The sequence below is a fragment of the Myotis daubentonii genome, chromosome 9 (assembly GCF_963259705.1).
Source record: "Myotis daubentonii chromosome 9, mMyoDau2.1, whole genome shotgun sequence".
Classification (NCBI taxonomy): domain Eukaryota; kingdom Metazoa; phylum Chordata; class Mammalia; order Chiroptera; family Vespertilionidae; genus Myotis; species Myotis daubentonii.
Window position 1 is genome coordinate 85,367,861 of NC_081848.1, and position 17,822 is coordinate 85,385,682.

The 17,822-nt window shown below is 60.7% G+C and overlaps 3 protein-coding genes across 3 annotated transcripts; all 3 read left to right on the top strand.

The window, feature by feature from the left end:
- Nucleotides 1-5,591: 5,591 nt before the first annotated feature.
- On the top strand, nt 5,592-6,776 carry LOC132241836 (interferon-induced transmembrane protein 3-like). The gene is made up of 2 exons (XM_059710805.1): nt 5,592-5,970; nt 6,504-6,776. Exons 1-2 carry the CDS (start codon nt 5,722-5,724, stop codon nt 6,690-6,692), a joined length of 438 nt encoding a protein of 145 aa, XP_059566788.1. The 5' UTR covers nt 5,592-5,721; the 3' UTR covers nt 6,693-6,776.
- A 3,173-nt stretch (nt 6,777-9,949) lies between these two features.
- Nucleotides 9,950-11,187, top strand: LOC132241842 (interferon-induced transmembrane protein 3-like). Its single transcript, XM_059710812.1, has 2 exons — nt 9,950-10,307; nt 10,917-11,187. The coding sequence occupies exons 1-2, from the start codon at nt 10,059-10,061 to the stop codon at nt 11,043-11,045; spliced, it is 378 nt and encodes a 125-aa protein (XP_059566795.1). The 5' UTR covers nt 9,950-10,058; the 3' UTR covers nt 11,046-11,187.
- Nucleotides 11,188-13,980: 2,793 nt separating this feature from the next.
- On the top strand, nt 13,981-15,198 carry LOC132241837 (interferon-induced transmembrane protein 3-like). The gene is made up of 2 exons (XM_059710806.1): nt 13,981-14,369; nt 14,935-15,198. The coding sequence occupies exons 1-2, from the start codon at nt 14,121-14,123 to the stop codon at nt 15,121-15,123; spliced, it is 438 nt and encodes a 145-aa protein (XP_059566789.1). The 5' UTR covers nt 13,981-14,120; the 3' UTR covers nt 15,124-15,198.
- Nucleotides 15,199-17,822: the final 2,624 nt, after the last annotated feature.

Consider the following 17,822-nt stretch of genomic DNA (forward strand, 5'->3'; position numbering starts at 1 on the left):
GGGCAGGTGGGTTTGCCCTCGATACCCATGACCGAGATCTTGGACGGATAAAGGGGGCCCGAAGAGGAGGGCAGGACAGAGAAGGTAGCCCCCGTGTCGACCAGGAAGGTGACCCACTACCTTCATTGTGCCCTAGGCTCGGTGAGGGTGATTGGAGTCGTCGAGGCTGGGCTTCTTCCGTCAGCCAGTCCCAGCATGGCCAGCGGCGGGTCATGACCCGGAAGGGCGGCCCCTCCACGCTGGGGCGCAGGGGGCCCGCCACCTTTCCAGGGGCAGTCACGTTTCCAGGGGCAGCTTGGACCTCACGCCGGGCAGGGCTTGGTTGGAGCCCGGGGCCGGGGGCACTGCATTGCCCAGTGGCCTTCATTTCCGATTTGAAGCCTTCTCCAGGCGGTGTGCGTTCCTTTCGTTGCACCCCCACCGCTCACAGCCCCCTGGGGGCCATGGTGGCTGCCGTCGACCACAGGGCCACAAACAAGGCGTGTTTGCAGGTCTACCTGCTGTCGAAGGTGGGCCTCCCATCTGACTGTGCCTGCTCCTCCCGGGCATTAACCTTAAAGGCTGTGTTCACTAAATCTCGGACTGGGGTCTGAGGGCTAAATGGAAGAGGCTGTTTTGGAGCTGACGTTCTCAGGATTTGGGCTCTCAGGGATAGGGGAGAAGGAAGCTGCTGGTTAAGAGGGTCTGAAGAGAGCCCAGCTGCAACCTCTTGCAAAGGGAACTGGCCGGCCACCTGTGAATTAAAGTGCCGGCAGTCATGGGGGCGGAGATGTGGCGGAGCGCACAGAGGAGGGTGGGTGGTTAGACCTTACAGAGGGCACTGCGTGGGGTACAGGTTACTACGGCAGGGCTGTAAGGGGAGGGGAGAGCGCAGGAGAGGTGGCCTGGGTGGGCGTGGGCGAGGTACCAGAATTCTTTGATGAACGCAGTGGGGTTGGCGGAGAAAGACACCAGCTGTTGTTCAATTGAGTTTAAAAGCTGCAACCTCCCAGGGGTGGGGCAGAGGGAGGAGGGACAGAAGGAAGTTGGAGCCTACGGACGCATGTGTGCCAACTGGGGAAGCAGGCGGGGTGGGGGAGGGGGAGTCACTGGGCGGCTTGAGCTTCCAGCGGCAGCGGTGGTAGCGGTGGAGCGGGCGGTCGGTCGGGCTGACAGACTGACTGCACCCAAGGACGAGGGTGCAGTGCGCGCCTCATGGCGCGGGGTAGTGGTCCAGTGGTTTGAGTTTCCAGCTGCCACAGGGCGGGCGGAAGAGGAGAGGTGGGGTCAGTGGGAGGCGGGGTCAGTAGGTAGCGGAGAAGGCTTGGCTGGCGGAGGGTCAAGCAGGGAGGAAGGAGAGGGGAGAGTGTGGACGGACAGGGGCATAAGCCAGTGGGAGAATGGGAGGCTTTCGTCGGGGGAGTTCGGGTGGTCTCCGGTGGAGGGGGGTGGGAGGACGCGGGGATGACAGTGGTGCCGTCGCGGCCACACACACACAGCACATGAACCCACCCCCACACACACACCACACACACCACGGGTGGCGGTGCGGCGACAGCCCGGGGGGAGGAGGGAGGACAGGGCGAGGAGAGAAGGCAGAAGGAGCTTCCAGGGGAGGGACAGGGACGCAGACCGGGTGGAGAGAGAGAGTGGGAGAGAGACTTGGGCACATTTCCCAGTTCGCTGGCAGAAATTCCTGAGATCGGTGCGGACGGCAAAGTCAAAGTCCCGTTTTCATACTGAGGCCATGCTGTTAAGCATTTAGGACACAAGTCCATACAGGCCCACGTTTAGCCAGATTGGGCGAGCTGGCACCCTAGGGGTGTGCACAGATCAACTTTGGAATTTGGATGTCCCATGCTCGATGTCTATGGCCTGTAGCGGGGCGAAAGGCTGGCATCCCAGTGGTTTAACCCCGCTACGGACGGACGGAGGGACCAGGGCGGGGTACAGACGTCTCTGCTACCTCTCCGAGGTCCAGAGGAACCTTCCTGAAAGGGTCCGGATAGGCAATCTCTGACGCAGCCGCGTTTTACAGACAGATGCCGGCGGGAAGGCGGCCACGAGAAACGGGCATGGGGGCGGGGTGGGACTCACCGCTGATGCTGCCAAACTGGGAAAAGCTGCCAAACTGAAGAGATGAGGTCCTGATGGGTCCTGGGCCACGAGGAGGGAGAGGCGGGCACCCCGAGCCACCGAGGGACGGCCAAATGGAGTGCTCATGCCACCCGGGTTTCAAGGCACCAGATGTTAGGTTAGGTGGCTCAGGAGGTGGCGTAAGAAATAAAGTGTCGAGCGAATCAGAAAAAGAAAGAAAAGGAAAAGATTTATTGCGTGCCCGGGAGACCCATGGACCCCAAAGACAGGGCACGTGGATTCATACCAACAGGGGGGGGCGCTTTTCTTATACTGCCGTTGGGTGAGGGGTTGGGTGAGGGGCGGGACATGAGCTGAGGTATTCAGCTGAGGAAGTTCCCGCTGCAGGGGGTCAGCAGGGTATTCCGGAAGGAGTCAGTATCTGTGTGGGGGTCGCGTTGATTCAGGGAGAAGCCGGTATCTGTGTCTGGCACGCTGATCTGTTTGAAATGCCAGGGAGGGTCCATTATCTCGTCACACGTCTGCATGTGTCCGATCCTGGGCTCTCTCCGACCTAACATAAGCGTCCTGCATCAAGGTCAGGCCCTGGTATGGGTCCCGGTGCCGTGGGGACAACGTCCACGGGAAGCCTGGTGGGGAGCCTGAGGCTCTCTGTCCGTCTCACATTTCTTCCCACGTCTCCGCTCGCTTCAGACACAATGCCAGGCGCCTGGGAAGACACACACAAGGGTGGACAGTGGCTGAGAGGACGGGCTCCGCAGCCACCCCTGCTCTGCTGCTTTTCAGCTGTGTCTTCTATTATTTTTTAATATTTTTATTGATTTCAGGGAGGAAGGGGGGGAGAGAGAGAGAAGGGAAGGGAAGGGATGGGAAGGGAAGAGAAGAGAAGAGGAGAAAGAAACATCAATGATGAGAGAGAATTACTGATCCGCTGCCTCCTGCATGCCCCCCAACCCCCACCCCGCAAACCCAGGCTTGTGCCCCGACTGGGAACAGAGCTGTGATCTCCTGGTTCACAGGCCGACGCTCAGCCACTGAGCCACGCCGGCCGGCGCCCATTTCCTGTTCTGAAATGCAGAGGATGCCCGCACTGCCCAGGTTGCGGGGAGGGTTAAGGACTGATCCATGTCCAGCACCCAGCACAGTGCCTGGCATGGACTTGGTGACGGGAGGGGCCGCCTCCATCCCTCTAATGACGACCCGACTCAGAAGCAGCAGGGGGACCCCACGAGGGCAGAGGCCTGTGTTTCAAGATCAGCCCCCAGCCGGCCAGGGGTCACCTGGGGGGTCACGGGGAGGTCACGGGGACTGCAAAACGGAGCGGAGAAGTGTGTCCTGGAACGGAAGGGAAGGACGCCGAGAGGAACAAACACTCCAAGAACCGAAGCAGCTGGACTTGCGGGAATGGAAGCCCAAGAGCGGTGCCCGCGGGGCAGGGGGGCGCGGTGACCACGCTCGGATGGCTGCGGGGGAGGCAGGGGCATCCAGGCAGACTTTCCAAATCCACCCCAGCCAGGCCACGCCCACTCCTGCCCGTCCCTCAGCCGCTCCCATCAGACCACCAGGTGACCCCGAAAGCACTGGAAACAATTCCAGAAGGTATCACGCAGCCCAGAGGCGGCTGGGGTGTAAGATCGAGGCGCAGGGGTGCGCACGTGGCCAGGGTCTCTCCGGAAGCCTCAGCCCCCGCCCCGCCCACACACCTGCAGGAGGAGGAACCGAAAAAGAAAAAAACAAGCGCAGGAAACGGTGGAGCCACCGCAGAGAAGAGGGGCCAATGCCCGGGCCCTGGGAGTCACCCGCCACCAGCCAAAGGGGGGCAGAGCTGCGGGGGAAGGCGGTGCAGCCACCAGGGCCCCCGCAGGTTCTGTGTGAGCCGGCCTGGGGGTGGGGGGTGGGGGGCGCACAAGAGGGCACGAGAAGGAAGCCAAATAGCCGCGGAGCCCTGGCCGGTGTGGCTCAGTGGATGGAGCGTGGGCCTGCGGACTGAAGGGTCCCAGGTTCGATTCCTGTCAAGGGCATGTACCTGGGTTGCGGGCACATCCCCAGTAGGAGGTGTGCAGGAGGCAGCTGATCGATGTTTCTCTCTCATCCATGTTTCTAACTCTCTATCCCTCTCCCTTCCTCTCTGTAAAAAAAAATCAATAAAATATTTTTTTAAAATTATCTGTTTTTATTGATGTCAAAGAAGAAGGAGAGTATTGATGTTCCTTGTGAACGGAGACGCTGAGGCCAGCTTGGCGGGCAGGATGAATTAGAGAAGCAGAGGGCTGTTGCTAGTCAGGCAAGTAGCAAAGGCCCCCAAAGCCCTCATGGCTTTTATTCGGGGAGCATAGCAAATAACAGTGGAGTACAGCAAGTGACGACGATTAACAAGCATGCTTATGAGGTCATCAGAGCTAAGTTATACATTTAACTATTAATTTCCTCTGTGATACAAAGACCCTTTCCACCTGCAGCAGCGCACCCTCCCTTGAACTTTCCATGCCCTCGTGGACTAGCACCTCAGGGAAAGTTCTGCCTCTGAACAATAAGTCTTGTTTGCAAGACTTTGTTCTGACCTGGCCTGCTTGCAGGCTCCCGTCTTTTCCGGCAGAACGACCTCTTCAAGTGAACTTCTCCTTCCACATGTCCAGCTACAGAGAGGGAGGGAGAGAAACACCAGTGAGGAGAGAGCATCACTAGTTCGGTGCCTCCCGCGCACGGCGTCCCGGAGATGGAACCGGGAACCGGGCCTGAGCCTCCACCTGGAATGGACCTGCTCCAGGGTCCAGTTCAACCTCAGCCGCTGAGGCTCACAGGCTGGGCCCGCACCCCTCCCTCTGAGCTGCTCACGGCACCCCCCCCCCCCCGCCTCACCTCCCCCCCCCAGGCCCTCCTGCTTCTCTGCCCACAGGTGAAGGCAGGACACTCCCTTCTAGTTCTCAGGACCCAGCGCTGCTACGGAGGACACACATGCTCTGCAGACCGACCTCGGCGCTGTGCTGGGAGGGGTGGGAACCCCAAGCCACACCCCGCAACCCCTGGGCCCTGTGGACTGCAGACTCCTCCAGCCCGACCCGCAGGCCCTGCCAGGGCGGTGGGTGGGCCTGTGCTGCTGCACCCCAGGGCGGCTCTCAGTGGCACCGACCCCCATGGAGCTGCACCAATGGATTTCTTGTTACCCACTTAAGTATTTTCCTTCTGGTGGTAATTTATAAAAACAAGGTATGAACTCCTCATTCTCTGGAGCATTATCTCAATTCCTTGAGGTTCTCCTTCCAGGCATCATAGGTCCCTAGTTTGGTGCAAAAACACTCACTAAATTCTTTACAGGTCTGAATGTTTCTACCTTAACATCCCCTTCAGGGGTGAGACACCCCTGGGCCCATCACACCCTAATGGGGACCTGGGGTAGCTGACAGGCCTGGCTGGAGTAAACGGGACAGGAGGGCACCCCCCCACCCCCAGGCCACACCACCCCAGGCCTCGGCCTATCTCTGCTGGGCTATTGTGCAACCTGACACTCCCTTAGAAGGGACGCCCAACAGCAAAGCAGCCAAACTCAACTTTGGGGAAAACGAAACTACCAGAAAAAGGAAGCACCACTGAGGCTCCGTTATCCAGGGATCGGCATCCGCACGCCATCTGCTCCGCTCCGACACCATGAACTCCAACTTCCAGCCCTTCGTGCCTGGCGCCAACGCCGGAGTGTCCCCATCCAATGAGGTGCTCAAAGAGGAATATGAGGTGTCCTTACTGGGGGGTCCCCAGAGCTCGACGGCAGCGAGGACGACGGTGGTCAACATCCAGACGGACACCGTGGTGCCCGACCACATCGTCTGGTCCCTGTTCAACACCCTCTTCTTCAACCCCTGCTGCCTGGGGTTCGTGGCGTTCGCCTACTCCGTGAAGGTGGGTGCGGGGGGGGGGGGGGATTGCATGGAAGGCGTGTGCGTCCCCATAGTGTGCTGCCCAGATCACCCTGGGGATTGAGGAGCCTGTGTGTGTGTGTGTGTGTGTGTGTGTGTGTAGGTCACTTTTAGGCTGCCTGGGAATAGCAGGGTCAGCCTTTGTCCCCTGGACTCCAAGGAATATCCTGTTGATCAGCCAGAAATTACTCTCCTCTGACTGGCCATGTGGCTTCACGGCTCTGGCTAGAAAACAAAAGTTCTCAGGAAACCCTGGCCCCTGGAGGGGGAGAGGCCAGCACAGGGGCCAGGGCAGGGGGAGAGGAGCCCTGAGGCCCTGGAGAGGCTGAGGGGCTGGGAGGGAGGCCCCCCTGGCCTGTCCTGCTCAGGCTCCAGGGAACAGGGAGGGGGTCCCTGACCTGGCTGAGGGCAGGTGGAGGCTGGTCTGGGCAGGGAGCAGCCAGGGCCGGGCCTGAGTCACAGCACCCGGCTGTCCCCAGGGCCCGTCCAGACCCCTCACCATCCCTTCTCCCCCAGTCTAGGGACCGGAAGATGGTGGGAGACGTGATTGGGGCCCAGAGCTATGCGTCCACCGCCAAGTGCCTGAACATCTGGGCCGTGGTCTTGGGCCTCCTTGTCATACTTGCGGTCATCATCGCGGTCGTGGTTATCACCTCTGGAGTGCTTCGTGGCTACAGGGATTCCTATCACCTGCCCCAAGACTGAGGCCCTCCCCCCTTTCCCGGCTGCTCCACGCACATGTGTGTACAATGGAGTTCAATAAAGCACATGTATGTGTTATCTTAAAAACCCATTGAAACCTGTAAAGAATTTTTGTGAGTTTATTGCAGCCAAACTGTCGACATAGGCCGGGAAGCAGAACCTCAACAAATTGAGGTAATGCTCCGGAGAATGGCGGGGTTCATTTGTATTTATACATTGTGATCAAAGGAGGGATGTAGGTGGGTTCCATGAAATTCATTGGCGATAGATTAAGGAGGAGGGACAAAGCAAAGCAGGGAATCCCCTGGGATTGGATAAAAAGTAAGATGATGGACACATGCTTAGGTGGGTGCAGGATCAATTAACATGATAATGAAGGAATTGGTGGTCTCTGTCCTGGTGCCCAGCACATTCGGCTGTGTCCCAGGGGCTCCGGAAGAAGGGAAGTTACAAGTTACCCAGACATTTCTAGGGTGTGTAACCATAGATGCAAAATGACAGACAGGCTCAGTTAAGGTAAAGGCAGACCTTGTCAGTGCAGATCCTGGCCGAGGACATAACTGCCCACCATCACTGCTTTAAAGTTTAATTTCAGACCATCCTTTGTAGCTAACTTTAGGTCTCTGAGGTTGCAAGACGGCCATGCAGGCCTCCCCTGAGCTTGTCCGGTCAGCATGTGGTCCCTTTCGCCCACATATGTGACAACGCTGTGTTGTCACCTGGGGAGGGTCCTGTGAGAGCCCTGCCTGCCTCTGGGACTGAGCCCACCACCACCTGCCCCTGCCCGCTGCCCAGAGGTCAGGAGGGGCCTGGATCCGAAGCCAGGAGCGGCCAGGCCATCCTCCCTGCGGGAGCACATCTGCCCTCGCCCCAACCCAGGACCTGCCCCTCGACGGGCATGGTCAGGAGTGTCCCCTCCAGCCGCCCCGCCTCCCAGTCTTTCTGCCGACTCCTCCCAGAGTCTTGATAGCCACGTCAGTTACACCTCAATTACTCAGCCCGACTCCGCTCCTCCCACCTCCTGGCCGCGCCCCTCCCTCCTCCTGGCCCCGCCCACACCCATGACAGTCTTGGAGGCGGTGCTTCACCTCTCCCGGCCCCGCCCACCAGGCCTCTTCATGAGGCCACGCCCACCGCCCTCCTGCTCCGCCCTCCGCCACAACCACGCTGCTCGCACAGCTCTGCGGGTCACACCCCCGCCCCCACCGAGCGCCCCCTCTTTAGAGCCCTTGGCCCACCGCCCTAGGGCACCGAGCACAGAGGACGTTGTCCCAGGGCCCCTCGGACCTGCCCGGCCCCGCACCGGAAGCCCTCCTCCTGCAGTTGGCACCGGGCTTCGGAGGTCGTCCTTCCGCTCACCCTCCGCCCAGGACACCTCCCCAGGGACTCACCCGCCTCCAGCGACTCCTCTGCCTCCCCAGGAGCCCAGGGCTCTCACCCGCACCCGCACCCGCGCCCGCGCCCGCTCCTGGCTCCGGAGGGTCCCGCCGCGGAAGGGAGTGTGAGGACCGTGCTGGGTGGAGTCCTCGGGCAGCACCAGCCTGCGGCGACCGGGCTCTCGGGCTGCGTTTCTGAATATCTGACCTCCTGGTGCGCAGGCGCCGCTCTGCTCCGGCTGCACTTCCGTTGGAGGAGCGGTGCCGGCGGGGCCCCTCGGACGTGCCCGGGACCCGGAGCCCATCACCGCTCAGGCGCCCATGGCACCTCCCACTGCCCGCCCCACCTCGGCCCGCAGGGGGAGTCGCATGCACCAAGGGTCTCCTTTAGGGTCCATTGGCGAGATTTTACTGACCCTCCAAACACCTGGTCCAAACACCGCAGCTGATTTTAAAAATATGTTTTTACTGATGTCAGAGAGGAAGGAGAGGGAGGGCAGAGGAAGGAGAGGGAGGAGAGAAACACCAACTTCCAGCCCTTCGTGCCTGGCGCCAACGCCGGAGTGTCCCCATCCAATGATGTGCTCAAGGAGAGAGCATCACTGGTGGGATGCACCGGGCCCACTGTGAGGTGGCCCAGAGAAGCGGCGAAGAGAACAGAGAACCGCGTGGATCAGAAAGAAAAAGGAGACGGTTATTTGCGTTCTCGGGCGAGACCCACTGACCCAAAAGGTGGGGCCGGTGAATGTCGCGCCTCCAGGGAGGGAGGGGGATCTTTTTATTCAGGTGTTTGGTGAGGGCGGGGGGGGGGGGGGCCTGAACTGAGCAAGTCTCCACCGCAGGGATCATCACGGCATTCAACTGAGGAAGTCTCAGCGGCAGGGGGTGGGCGGGATCTTCAAGAAGTCCATATCTGTGTGGGGGTGGGTATGTGGATTCAGGGAGAAGAAGCTGGTATCTGTGTCTGGCACGTTGATCTGTGAGAAATTCCAGGGGAAGTCCATTGTCTCATCACATGTCTGAGGGTATCCGAACCTGGGCTCTCTCCGACCTAACACCCACGGCCTCCCGGAGATGGAACTGGGAACCGGGCCTGAACCTCCACCTGGAATGGACCTGCTCCAGGGTCCAGTTCAACCTCAGCTGCTGAGGCTCACGGGCTGGGCCTGCACCCCTCCCTCTGAGCTGCTCACGGGCCGCCCCCCGCCCCCACCTCATCGGGCTCCTGCTTCTCTCCCCCCAGGTGAAGGCGGGACACTCCCTTCTGGTTCTCAGGGCCCAGCCCATGCTCTGCAGACTGACCTCGGCGCTGTGTTGGGAGGGGTGGGACCCCAAGCCACACTCCGCAACCCCCTGGGGCCCTGTGGACTGCAGACGCCTCAGCCCGACCCGCAGGCCCTGGAGGCACGGTGGGTGCCCCTGTGCTGCTGCACCCCAGGGCGGCTCTCAGAGGCACATGTCACAGCCCAGAAGGCACCCGACCCCCACGGAGCTGCACCAATGGATTTCATGTTACCCACTTAAGTATTTTCCTTCTGATGGTAATTTATTAAAAAAAGGTATGAACTCCCCATTCTCTGGAGCATTATCTCAATTCCTTGAGGTTCCTGTTCCCAGCATCATAGGTCCACAGTTTGGCTCAAATACGCTCACTAAATTCTTTACAGGTCGGAAAGTTTCTACCTTAACATCCCCTTCAGGGGGTGAGACACACCCCGCGCCCACCACACTCTAATGGGGACCGGGGGTAGCTGACAGGCCTCACTGGAGTGACCTGGACAGGAAGCTGCCCCCCACCCCGACCCTACCCTCAGGCCTTGGGCTCACTCTACTGGACTATTGTGTAACCTGACACTCCTTAGCAGGGACGCCCTCCAGGAACACAGCCAAACTCAACTTTGGGGGAAATGAAACTACCAGAAAAAGGAAGCATCACTGAGGCTCCGTTATCCAGGGATCGGCATCCTCACGCCATCTGCTCCGCTCCGACACCATGAACCCCAACTCCCAGCCCTTCCTGCCTGGCGCCAACGCCGGAGTGACCAAATCCAATGAGGTGCTCAAGGAGGAATATGAGGTGTCCTTGCTGGGGGGTCCCCAGAGCTCGACGGCAGCGAGGACGACGGTGGTCAACATCCAGGCTGACACCGTGGTGCCCGACCACATCGTCTGGTCCCTGTTCAACACCCTCTTCTTCAACCCCTGCTGCCTGGGGTTCGTGGCGTTCGCCTTCTCCGTGAAGGTGGGTGCGCGGGGGGGGGGGTGGATTGCATGGAAGGCGTGTGGGCACCCCCACAGTGTGCTGCCCAGATGACCCTTGAGATTGAGGAGCCCGTGTGTGAGTGTGTGTGTGTGAGGGTGTGTGTGTGTGAGAGTGTGTGTGTGTGTGTGTGTGAGAGAGAGAGAGAGAGTGTGTGTGTGTGTGTGTGTGTGTGCAGGTCACCTAGAGGCTGCCTGGGGACAGCAGGGTCAGCCTTTGTCCCCTGGACTCCAAGGAATATCCTGTTGATCAGCCAGAAATTACTCTCCTCTGACTGGCCATGTGGCTTCAGGGCTCTGGCTAGAGAACAAAAGTTCTCAGGAAACCCTGAGCCCTGGTGGGGGAGAGGCCAGCACAGGGGCCAGGGCAGGGGGAGAGGAGCCCTGAGGCCCTGGAGAGGCTGAGGGGCTGGGAGGGAGGCCCCCCTGGCCTGTCCTGCTCAGGCTCCAGGAAACAGGGAGGGGGTCGCTGACCTGGCTGAGGGCAGGTGGAGGCTGGTCTGGGCAGGGAGCAGCCACAGCCCGGCCTGAGTCACAGCACCCGGCTGTCCCCAGGGCCCGTCCAGACCCCTCACCATCCCTTCTCCCCCAGTCTAGGGACCGGAAGATGGTGGGAGACGTGATTGGGGCCCGGAGCTATGCGTCCACCGCCAAGTGCCTGAACATCTGGGCCGTGGTCTTGGGCCTCCTTGTCATAGTTGCGGTCATCATCACAGCGTGATTACACCTCTGGAGTGTATCACCGCTACAGGGATTCCTATCACCTGCCCCAAGACTGAGGCCCTCCCCCCTTTCCCGGCTGCTCCACGCACATGTGTGTACAATGGCATTCAATAAAGCACATGTATGTGTTATCTTAAAAATCCATTGAAACCTGTAAAGAATTTTTGTGAGTTTATTGCAGCCAAACTGTCGACATAGGCCGGGAAGCAGAACCTCAACAAATTGAGGTAATGCTCCGGAGAATGGCGGAGTTACATTTGTATTTATACATTGTGATCAAAGGAGGGATGTAGGTGGGTTCCATGAAATTCATTGGCGATAGATTAAGGAGGAGGGATAAAGCAAAGCAGGGAATCCCCTGGGATTGGATAAAAAGTAAGATGGTGGACACATGCTTAGGTGGGTGCAGGATCAATTAACATGATAATGAAGGAATTGGTGGTCTCTGTCCTCCACCAGCACATTCGGCTGTGCCCCAGGGGCTCCGGAAGAAGGGAAGTTACAAGTTACCCAGACATTTCTAGGGTGTGTAACCATAGATGCAAAATGACAGACAGGCTCAGTTAAGGTAAAGGCTGGCCTTGTCAGTGCAGATCCTGGCCGAGGACATAACTGCCCACCATCACTGCTTTAAAGTTTAATTTCAGATCATCCTTTGTAGCTACTTTAGGTCTCTGGGGTTGCAAGACGGCCATGCAGGCCTCCCCTGAGCTTGTCCGGTCAGCATGTGGTCCCTTTCGCCCACATATGTGACAACGCCGTGTTGTCACCTGGGGAGGGTCCTGTGAGAGCCCTGCCTGCCCCTGGGACTGAGCCCACCACCACCTGCCTCCTGCCCGCTGCCCAGAGGTCAGGAGGGGCCTGGATCCGAAGCCAGAAACAGCCAGGCCATCCTCCCTGCAGGAGCACATCTGCCCTCGCCCCAACCCTGGACCTGCCCCTGGACGGGCATGGTCAGGAGTGTCCCCTCCAGCCGCCCTGCCTCCCAGTCTTTCTGCAGACTCCTCCCAGAGTCTTGGTGGCAAAGCCAGTTAAGCCCCAACTGCTCAGCCCGGGTCCGCCCCTCCCACCTCCTGGCCCCGCCCCACCTCCCGCCCCGCCTTCACCTCCCGGCCCCGCCCCTCCCACCCTCAAGCCTCGCCCATCCCACGTCCAAGCCCCGCCCACACGCATGACGCGCTGGAGGCGGTGCTTCACCCCTCCCGGCCCCTGCCACTCAACCCTCGGCCCTCACGAGGCCACGCCCACCGCCCTCCTGCTCCGCCCACCGCCACTCAGTGCCCGCGTTCTCCCACCTGCCTGCAGGTCAGCCCTTCCGCCCACACCCCGCCTGTCCACCTGGTGCGCTGCGCCCACCGCACCTACCACGCTGCCCGCACAGCTCTGCCGGCCACACCCTCGCCCCCACCGAGCACCTCCTGTTTAGAGCCCTTTGCCCACCGCCCTAGGGCACCGAGCACAGAGGACCTTGTCCCAGGGCCCCTCGGACCTGCCGGGCCCCGCACCAGAAGCCCTCCTCCTGCAGTTGGCACCAGGCTTCGGAGGTCGTCCTTCCGCTCACCCTCCGCCTAGGCCCTCCCAGGGGCTCCCCCTCCTCCAGCGACTCCTCTGTGTCCCCACAAGCCCAAGGCTCGCACCCGCACCCGCACCCGCACCCGCACCCGCAGGAGCTCCTGGCTCCGGAGTGTCCCGCCGCGGAAGGGAGTGTGAGGACCGTGCTGGGTGCCAGTCCTCGGGCAGCACCTGCCTGCGGCGACCCGGCCCGCGGGCTGAACCCCGCGCTCGCCGAGCTGCGTTTCTGAATATCTGACCTCCTGGTGCGCAGGCGCCGCTCTGCTCCGGCTGCACTTCTGTTGGAGGAGCGGTGCCGGCTGGGCCCCTCGGACCTGCCCGGGACCCGGAGCCCATCACCGCTCAGGCGGCCATGGCACCTCCCACTGCCCTCCCCACCTCGGCCCGCAGGGGGAGTCGCACGCACTAAGGGTCTCCTTTAGGGTCCATTGGCGAGATTTTACTGACCCTCCAAACACCTGGTCCAAAGCACCGCAGCTGTTTTTAAAAAATATGTTTTTATTGATGTCAGAGAGGAAGGAGAGGCAGGGAGAGAAACACCAGTGCGAGAAAGGATCACTGGTTCAGAGCCTTCCGCGCCCGGCCTCCCGGAGGTGGAACCAGGAACCGGGCCTGAATCTCCACCTGGAATGGACCTGCTCCAGGGTCCAGTTCAACCTCAGCTGCTGAGGCTCACGGGCTGGGCCCGCACCCCTCCCTCTGAGCTGCTCACGGGCAGCCCCCCCGCCCCCACCCACTTGGGCTCTGGCTTCTCTGCCCCCAGGTGAAGGCGGGACACTCCCTTCTGGTTCTCAGGGCCGAGCCCATGCTCTGCAGACCTACCTCAGCGCTGTGTGGGAGGGATGGGAACCCCAAGCCACACTCCACAACCCCCACCCCGGGGCCCTGCAGACACCTCCAGCCCGACCCGCAGGCCCTGGAGGCACGGTGGGTGCGCCTGTGCTGCTGCACCCCAGGGGCGGCTCTCAGAGGCACCGACCCCCACGGAGCTGCACCAATGGATTTCATGTTACCCACTTAAGTATTTTCCTTCTGATGGTAATTTATTAAAAAAAGGTATGAACTCCTCATTCTCTGGAGCATTATCTCAATGCCTTGAGGTTCTACTTCCAGGCATCATAGGTCCCTAGTTTGGCTCAAATACACTCACTAAATTCTTTACAGGTCGGAAAGTTTCTACCTTAATATCCCCTTCAGGGGGTGAGACACCCCCGGCCCATCACACCCTAATGGGGACCTGGGGTAGCTGACAGGCCTGGCTGGAGTGAACGGGACAGGAAGCACCCCCCCTCGGCCCCCCCTTCCCCCCCTTCTCCCCCAGGCCTCCGCCTCTCTCTGATGGGCTCCAGTGCAACCTGACACTCCCTGAGCAGGGACGCCCTCCAGGAACACAGCCAAACTCAACTTTGGGGAAAACGAAACCACCAGAAAAAGGAAGCACCACTGAGGCTCCGTTATCCAGGGATCGGCATCCTCACGCCGCCTGCTCCGCTCCGGCACCATGAACCCCAACTCCCAGCCCTTCGTGCCTGGCGCCAACGCCGGAGTGACCCCATCCAATGATGTGCTCAAGGAGGAATATGAGGTGTCCGTGCTGGGGGGTCCCCAGAGTTCAATGGCAGCGAGGACGACGGTGGTCAACATCCAGGCTGACACCGTGGTGCCCGACCACATCGTCTGGTCGCTGTTCAACACCCTCTTCTTCAACCCCTGCTGCCTGGGGTTCGTGGCGTTCGCCTACTCCGTGAAGGTGGGTGCGGGGGGGGGGGGGGGGGAGGAAGGGAGGCTTCCTGGAAGGCGTGTGGGCGCCCATGCAGGTGTGCTGCCCAGATGACCCTTGAGATTGTGGAGCCCACGCGCGTGTGTGAGTGTGTGTGTGTGTGTGTGTGTGTGTGTGTGCAGGTCACTGTGAGGCTGCCTGGGGACAGCAGGGTCAGCCTTTGTCCCCTGGACTCCAAGGAATATCCTGTTGATTAACCAGAAATTACTCTCCTCTGACTGGCCATGTGGCTTCAGGGCTCTGGCTAGAAAACAAAAGTTCTGAGGAAACCCTGAGCCCTGGAGGGGGAGAGGCCAGCAAAGGGGCCAGGGCAGGGGGAGAGGAGCCCTGAGGCCCTGGAGAGGCTGAGGGGCTGGGAGGGAGGCCCCCCTGGCCTGTCCTGCTCAGGCTCCAGGGAACCAGGAGGGCGTCCCTGACCTGGCTGAGGGCAGGTGGAGGCTGGTCTGGGCAGGGAGCAGCCAGAGTCCGGCCTGAGTCACAGCACCCGGCTGTCCCCAGGGCCCGTCCAGACCCCTCACCATCCCTTCTCCCCCAGTCTAGGGACCGGAAGATGGTGGGAGACGTGATTGGGGCCCGGAGCTATGCGTCCACCGCCAAGTGCCTGAACATCTGGGCCGTGGTCTTGGGCCTCCTTGTCATACTTGCGGTCATCATCGCGGTCGTGGTTATCACCTCTGGAGTGCTTCGTGGCTACAGGGATTCCTATCACCTGCCCCAAGACTGAGGCCCTCCCCCCTTTCCCGGCTGCTCCACGCACATGTGTGTACAATGGCGTTCAATAAAGCACATGTATGTGTTATCTTAAAAACCCATTGAAACCTGTAAAGAATTTTTGTGAGTTTATTGGAGCCAAACTGTCGACATAGGCCGGGAAGCAGAACCTCAACAAATTGAGGTAATGCTCCGGAGAATGGCGGGGTTCATTTGTATTTATACATTGTGATCAAAGGAGGGATGTAGGTGGGTTCCATGAAATTCATTGGCGATAGATTAAGGAGGAGGGATAAAGCAAAGCAGGGAATCCCCTGGGATTGGATAAAAAGTAAGATGGTGGACACATGCTTAGGTGGGTGCAGGATCAATTAACATGATAATGAAGGAATTGGTGGTCTCTGTCCTCCACCAGCACATTCGGCTGTGTCCCAGGGGCTCCAGAAGAAGGGAAGTTACAAGTTACCCAGACATTTCTAGGGTGTGTAACCATAGATGCAAAATGACAGACAGGCTCAGTTAAGGTAAAGGCTGGCCTTGTCAGTGAAGATCCTGGCCGAGGACATAACTGCCCACCATCACTGCTTTAAAGTTTAATTTCAGATCATCCTTTGTAGCTACTTTAGGTCTCTGAGGTCGCAAGACGGCCATGCAGGCCTCCCCTGAGCTTGTCCGGTCAGCATGTGGTCCCTTTCGCCCACATATGTGACAACGCCGTGTTGTCACCTGGGGAGGGTCCTGTGAGAGCCCTGCCTGCCCCTGGGACTGAGCCCACCACCACCTGCCCCCTGCCCGCTGCCCAGAGGTCAGGAGGGGCCTGGATCCGAAGCCAGGAGCGGCCAGGCCATCCTCCCTGCGGAAGCACATCTGCCCTCGCCCCAACCCAGGACCTGCCCCTGGACGGTTATGGTCAGGAATGTCCCCTCCAGCCGCCTTGCCTCCCAGTCTTTCTGCAGACTCCTCCCAGAGTCTCCGTGGCAACGCCAGTTAAGCCTCAATTACTCAGCCGCCTACGCCCCCCTCACCTCCTGGCCCCGCCCCTCCCAGCTCCTAGCCCCGCCCACACCCATGACGGTCTTGGAGGCGGTGCTTCACCTCTCCCGGCCCCGCCCACCAGGCCTCCGTCCTTATGAGGCCACGCCTACCGCCCTCCTGCTCCGCCCACCGCACCCACCACGCTGCCCGCACAGCTCTGCCGGCCACACCCCCGCCCCCACCCAGCGCCCCCTCTTTTTTTTTTTTTTTTTTTAATATATTTTATTGATTTTTTACAGAGAGGAAGGGAGAGAGATAGAGAGTTAGAAACATCGATGAGAGAGAAACATCGATCAGCTGCCTCCTGCACATCTCCTACTGGGGATGTGCCCGCAACCCAGGTACATGCCCTTGACCGGAATCGAACCTGGGACCTTTCAGTCCGCAGGCCGACGCTCTATCCACTGAGCCAAACCGGTTTTGCCCACCGCCCTAGGGGACCGAGCACAGAGGACCTTGTCCCAGGGCCCCTCGGACCTTCCCGGCCCCGCACCGGAAGCCCTCCTCCTGCAGTTGGCACCGGGCTTCGGAGGTCGTCCTTCCGCTCACCCTCCGCCCAGGACACCTCCCCAGGGACTCACCCGCCTCCAGCGACTCCTCTGCCTCCCCAGGAGCCCAGGGCTCTCACCCGCACCCGCACCCGCGCCCGCGCCCGCACCCGCAGGAGCTCCTGGCTCCGGAGGGTCCCGCTGCGGAAGGGAGTGTGAGGACCGTGCTGGGTGCGAGTCCTCGGGCAGCACCTGCCTGCGGCGACCGGGGCCCGCGGGCTGAACCCCGCGCTCGCCGAGCTGCGTTTCTGAATATCTGACCTCCTGGTGCGCAGGCGCCGCTCTGCTCAGGCTGCGCTTCTGTTGGAGGAGCGGTGCCGGCTGGGCCCCTCGGACCTGCCCCTGGACCCGGAGCCCATCCCTGCTCAGGCGCCCATGGCACCTCCCACTGCCCTCCCCACCTCGGCCCGCAGGGGGAGTCGCATGCACCAAGGGTCTCCTTTAGGGTCCATTGGCGAGATTTTACTGACCCTTCAAACACCTGGTCCAAAGCACCGCAGCTGATTTTTAAAAATATGTTTTTATTGATGTGAGAGAGGAAGGAGAGGGAGGGAGAGAAACACCAGTGACGAGAGAGCATCACTGGTTTGGTGCCTCCCGCGCCCGGCCTCCCTGAGATGGAACCGGGAACCGGGCCTGAACCTCCACCTGGAATGGACCTGCTCCAGGGTCCAGTTCAACCTCAGCCGCTGAGGCTCACGGGCTGGGCCTGCACCCCTCCCTCTGAGCTGCTCAGGGCCTGACCACCCTCCTGTGGCTCCTGCTTCTCTCCCCCCAGGTGAAGGCGGGACACTCCCTTCTGGTTCTCAGGGCCCAGCCCATGCTCTGCAGACTGACCTTGGCGCTGCGCTGGGAGGGGTGGGAACCCCAAGCCACACTCCGCAACCCCCCGGGGCCTTGTCGACTGCAGACACCTCTAGCCGGACCCGCAGGCCCTGCCAGGTGTGGTGGGTGGGCCTTTGCTGCTGCACCCGAGGGGCGGCTCTCAGAGGCACCGACCGCCACGGAGCTGCATGGGTGGCGCAGGAATCTGCACTGTGCGCAGGGGAGGCGGCGTCTCCCCAGAGGACTGTTGTCCACGTAGCAGAGCGGGCCTGCGCAGCCTTTCCTCACCGCGCCTCTCACTTCA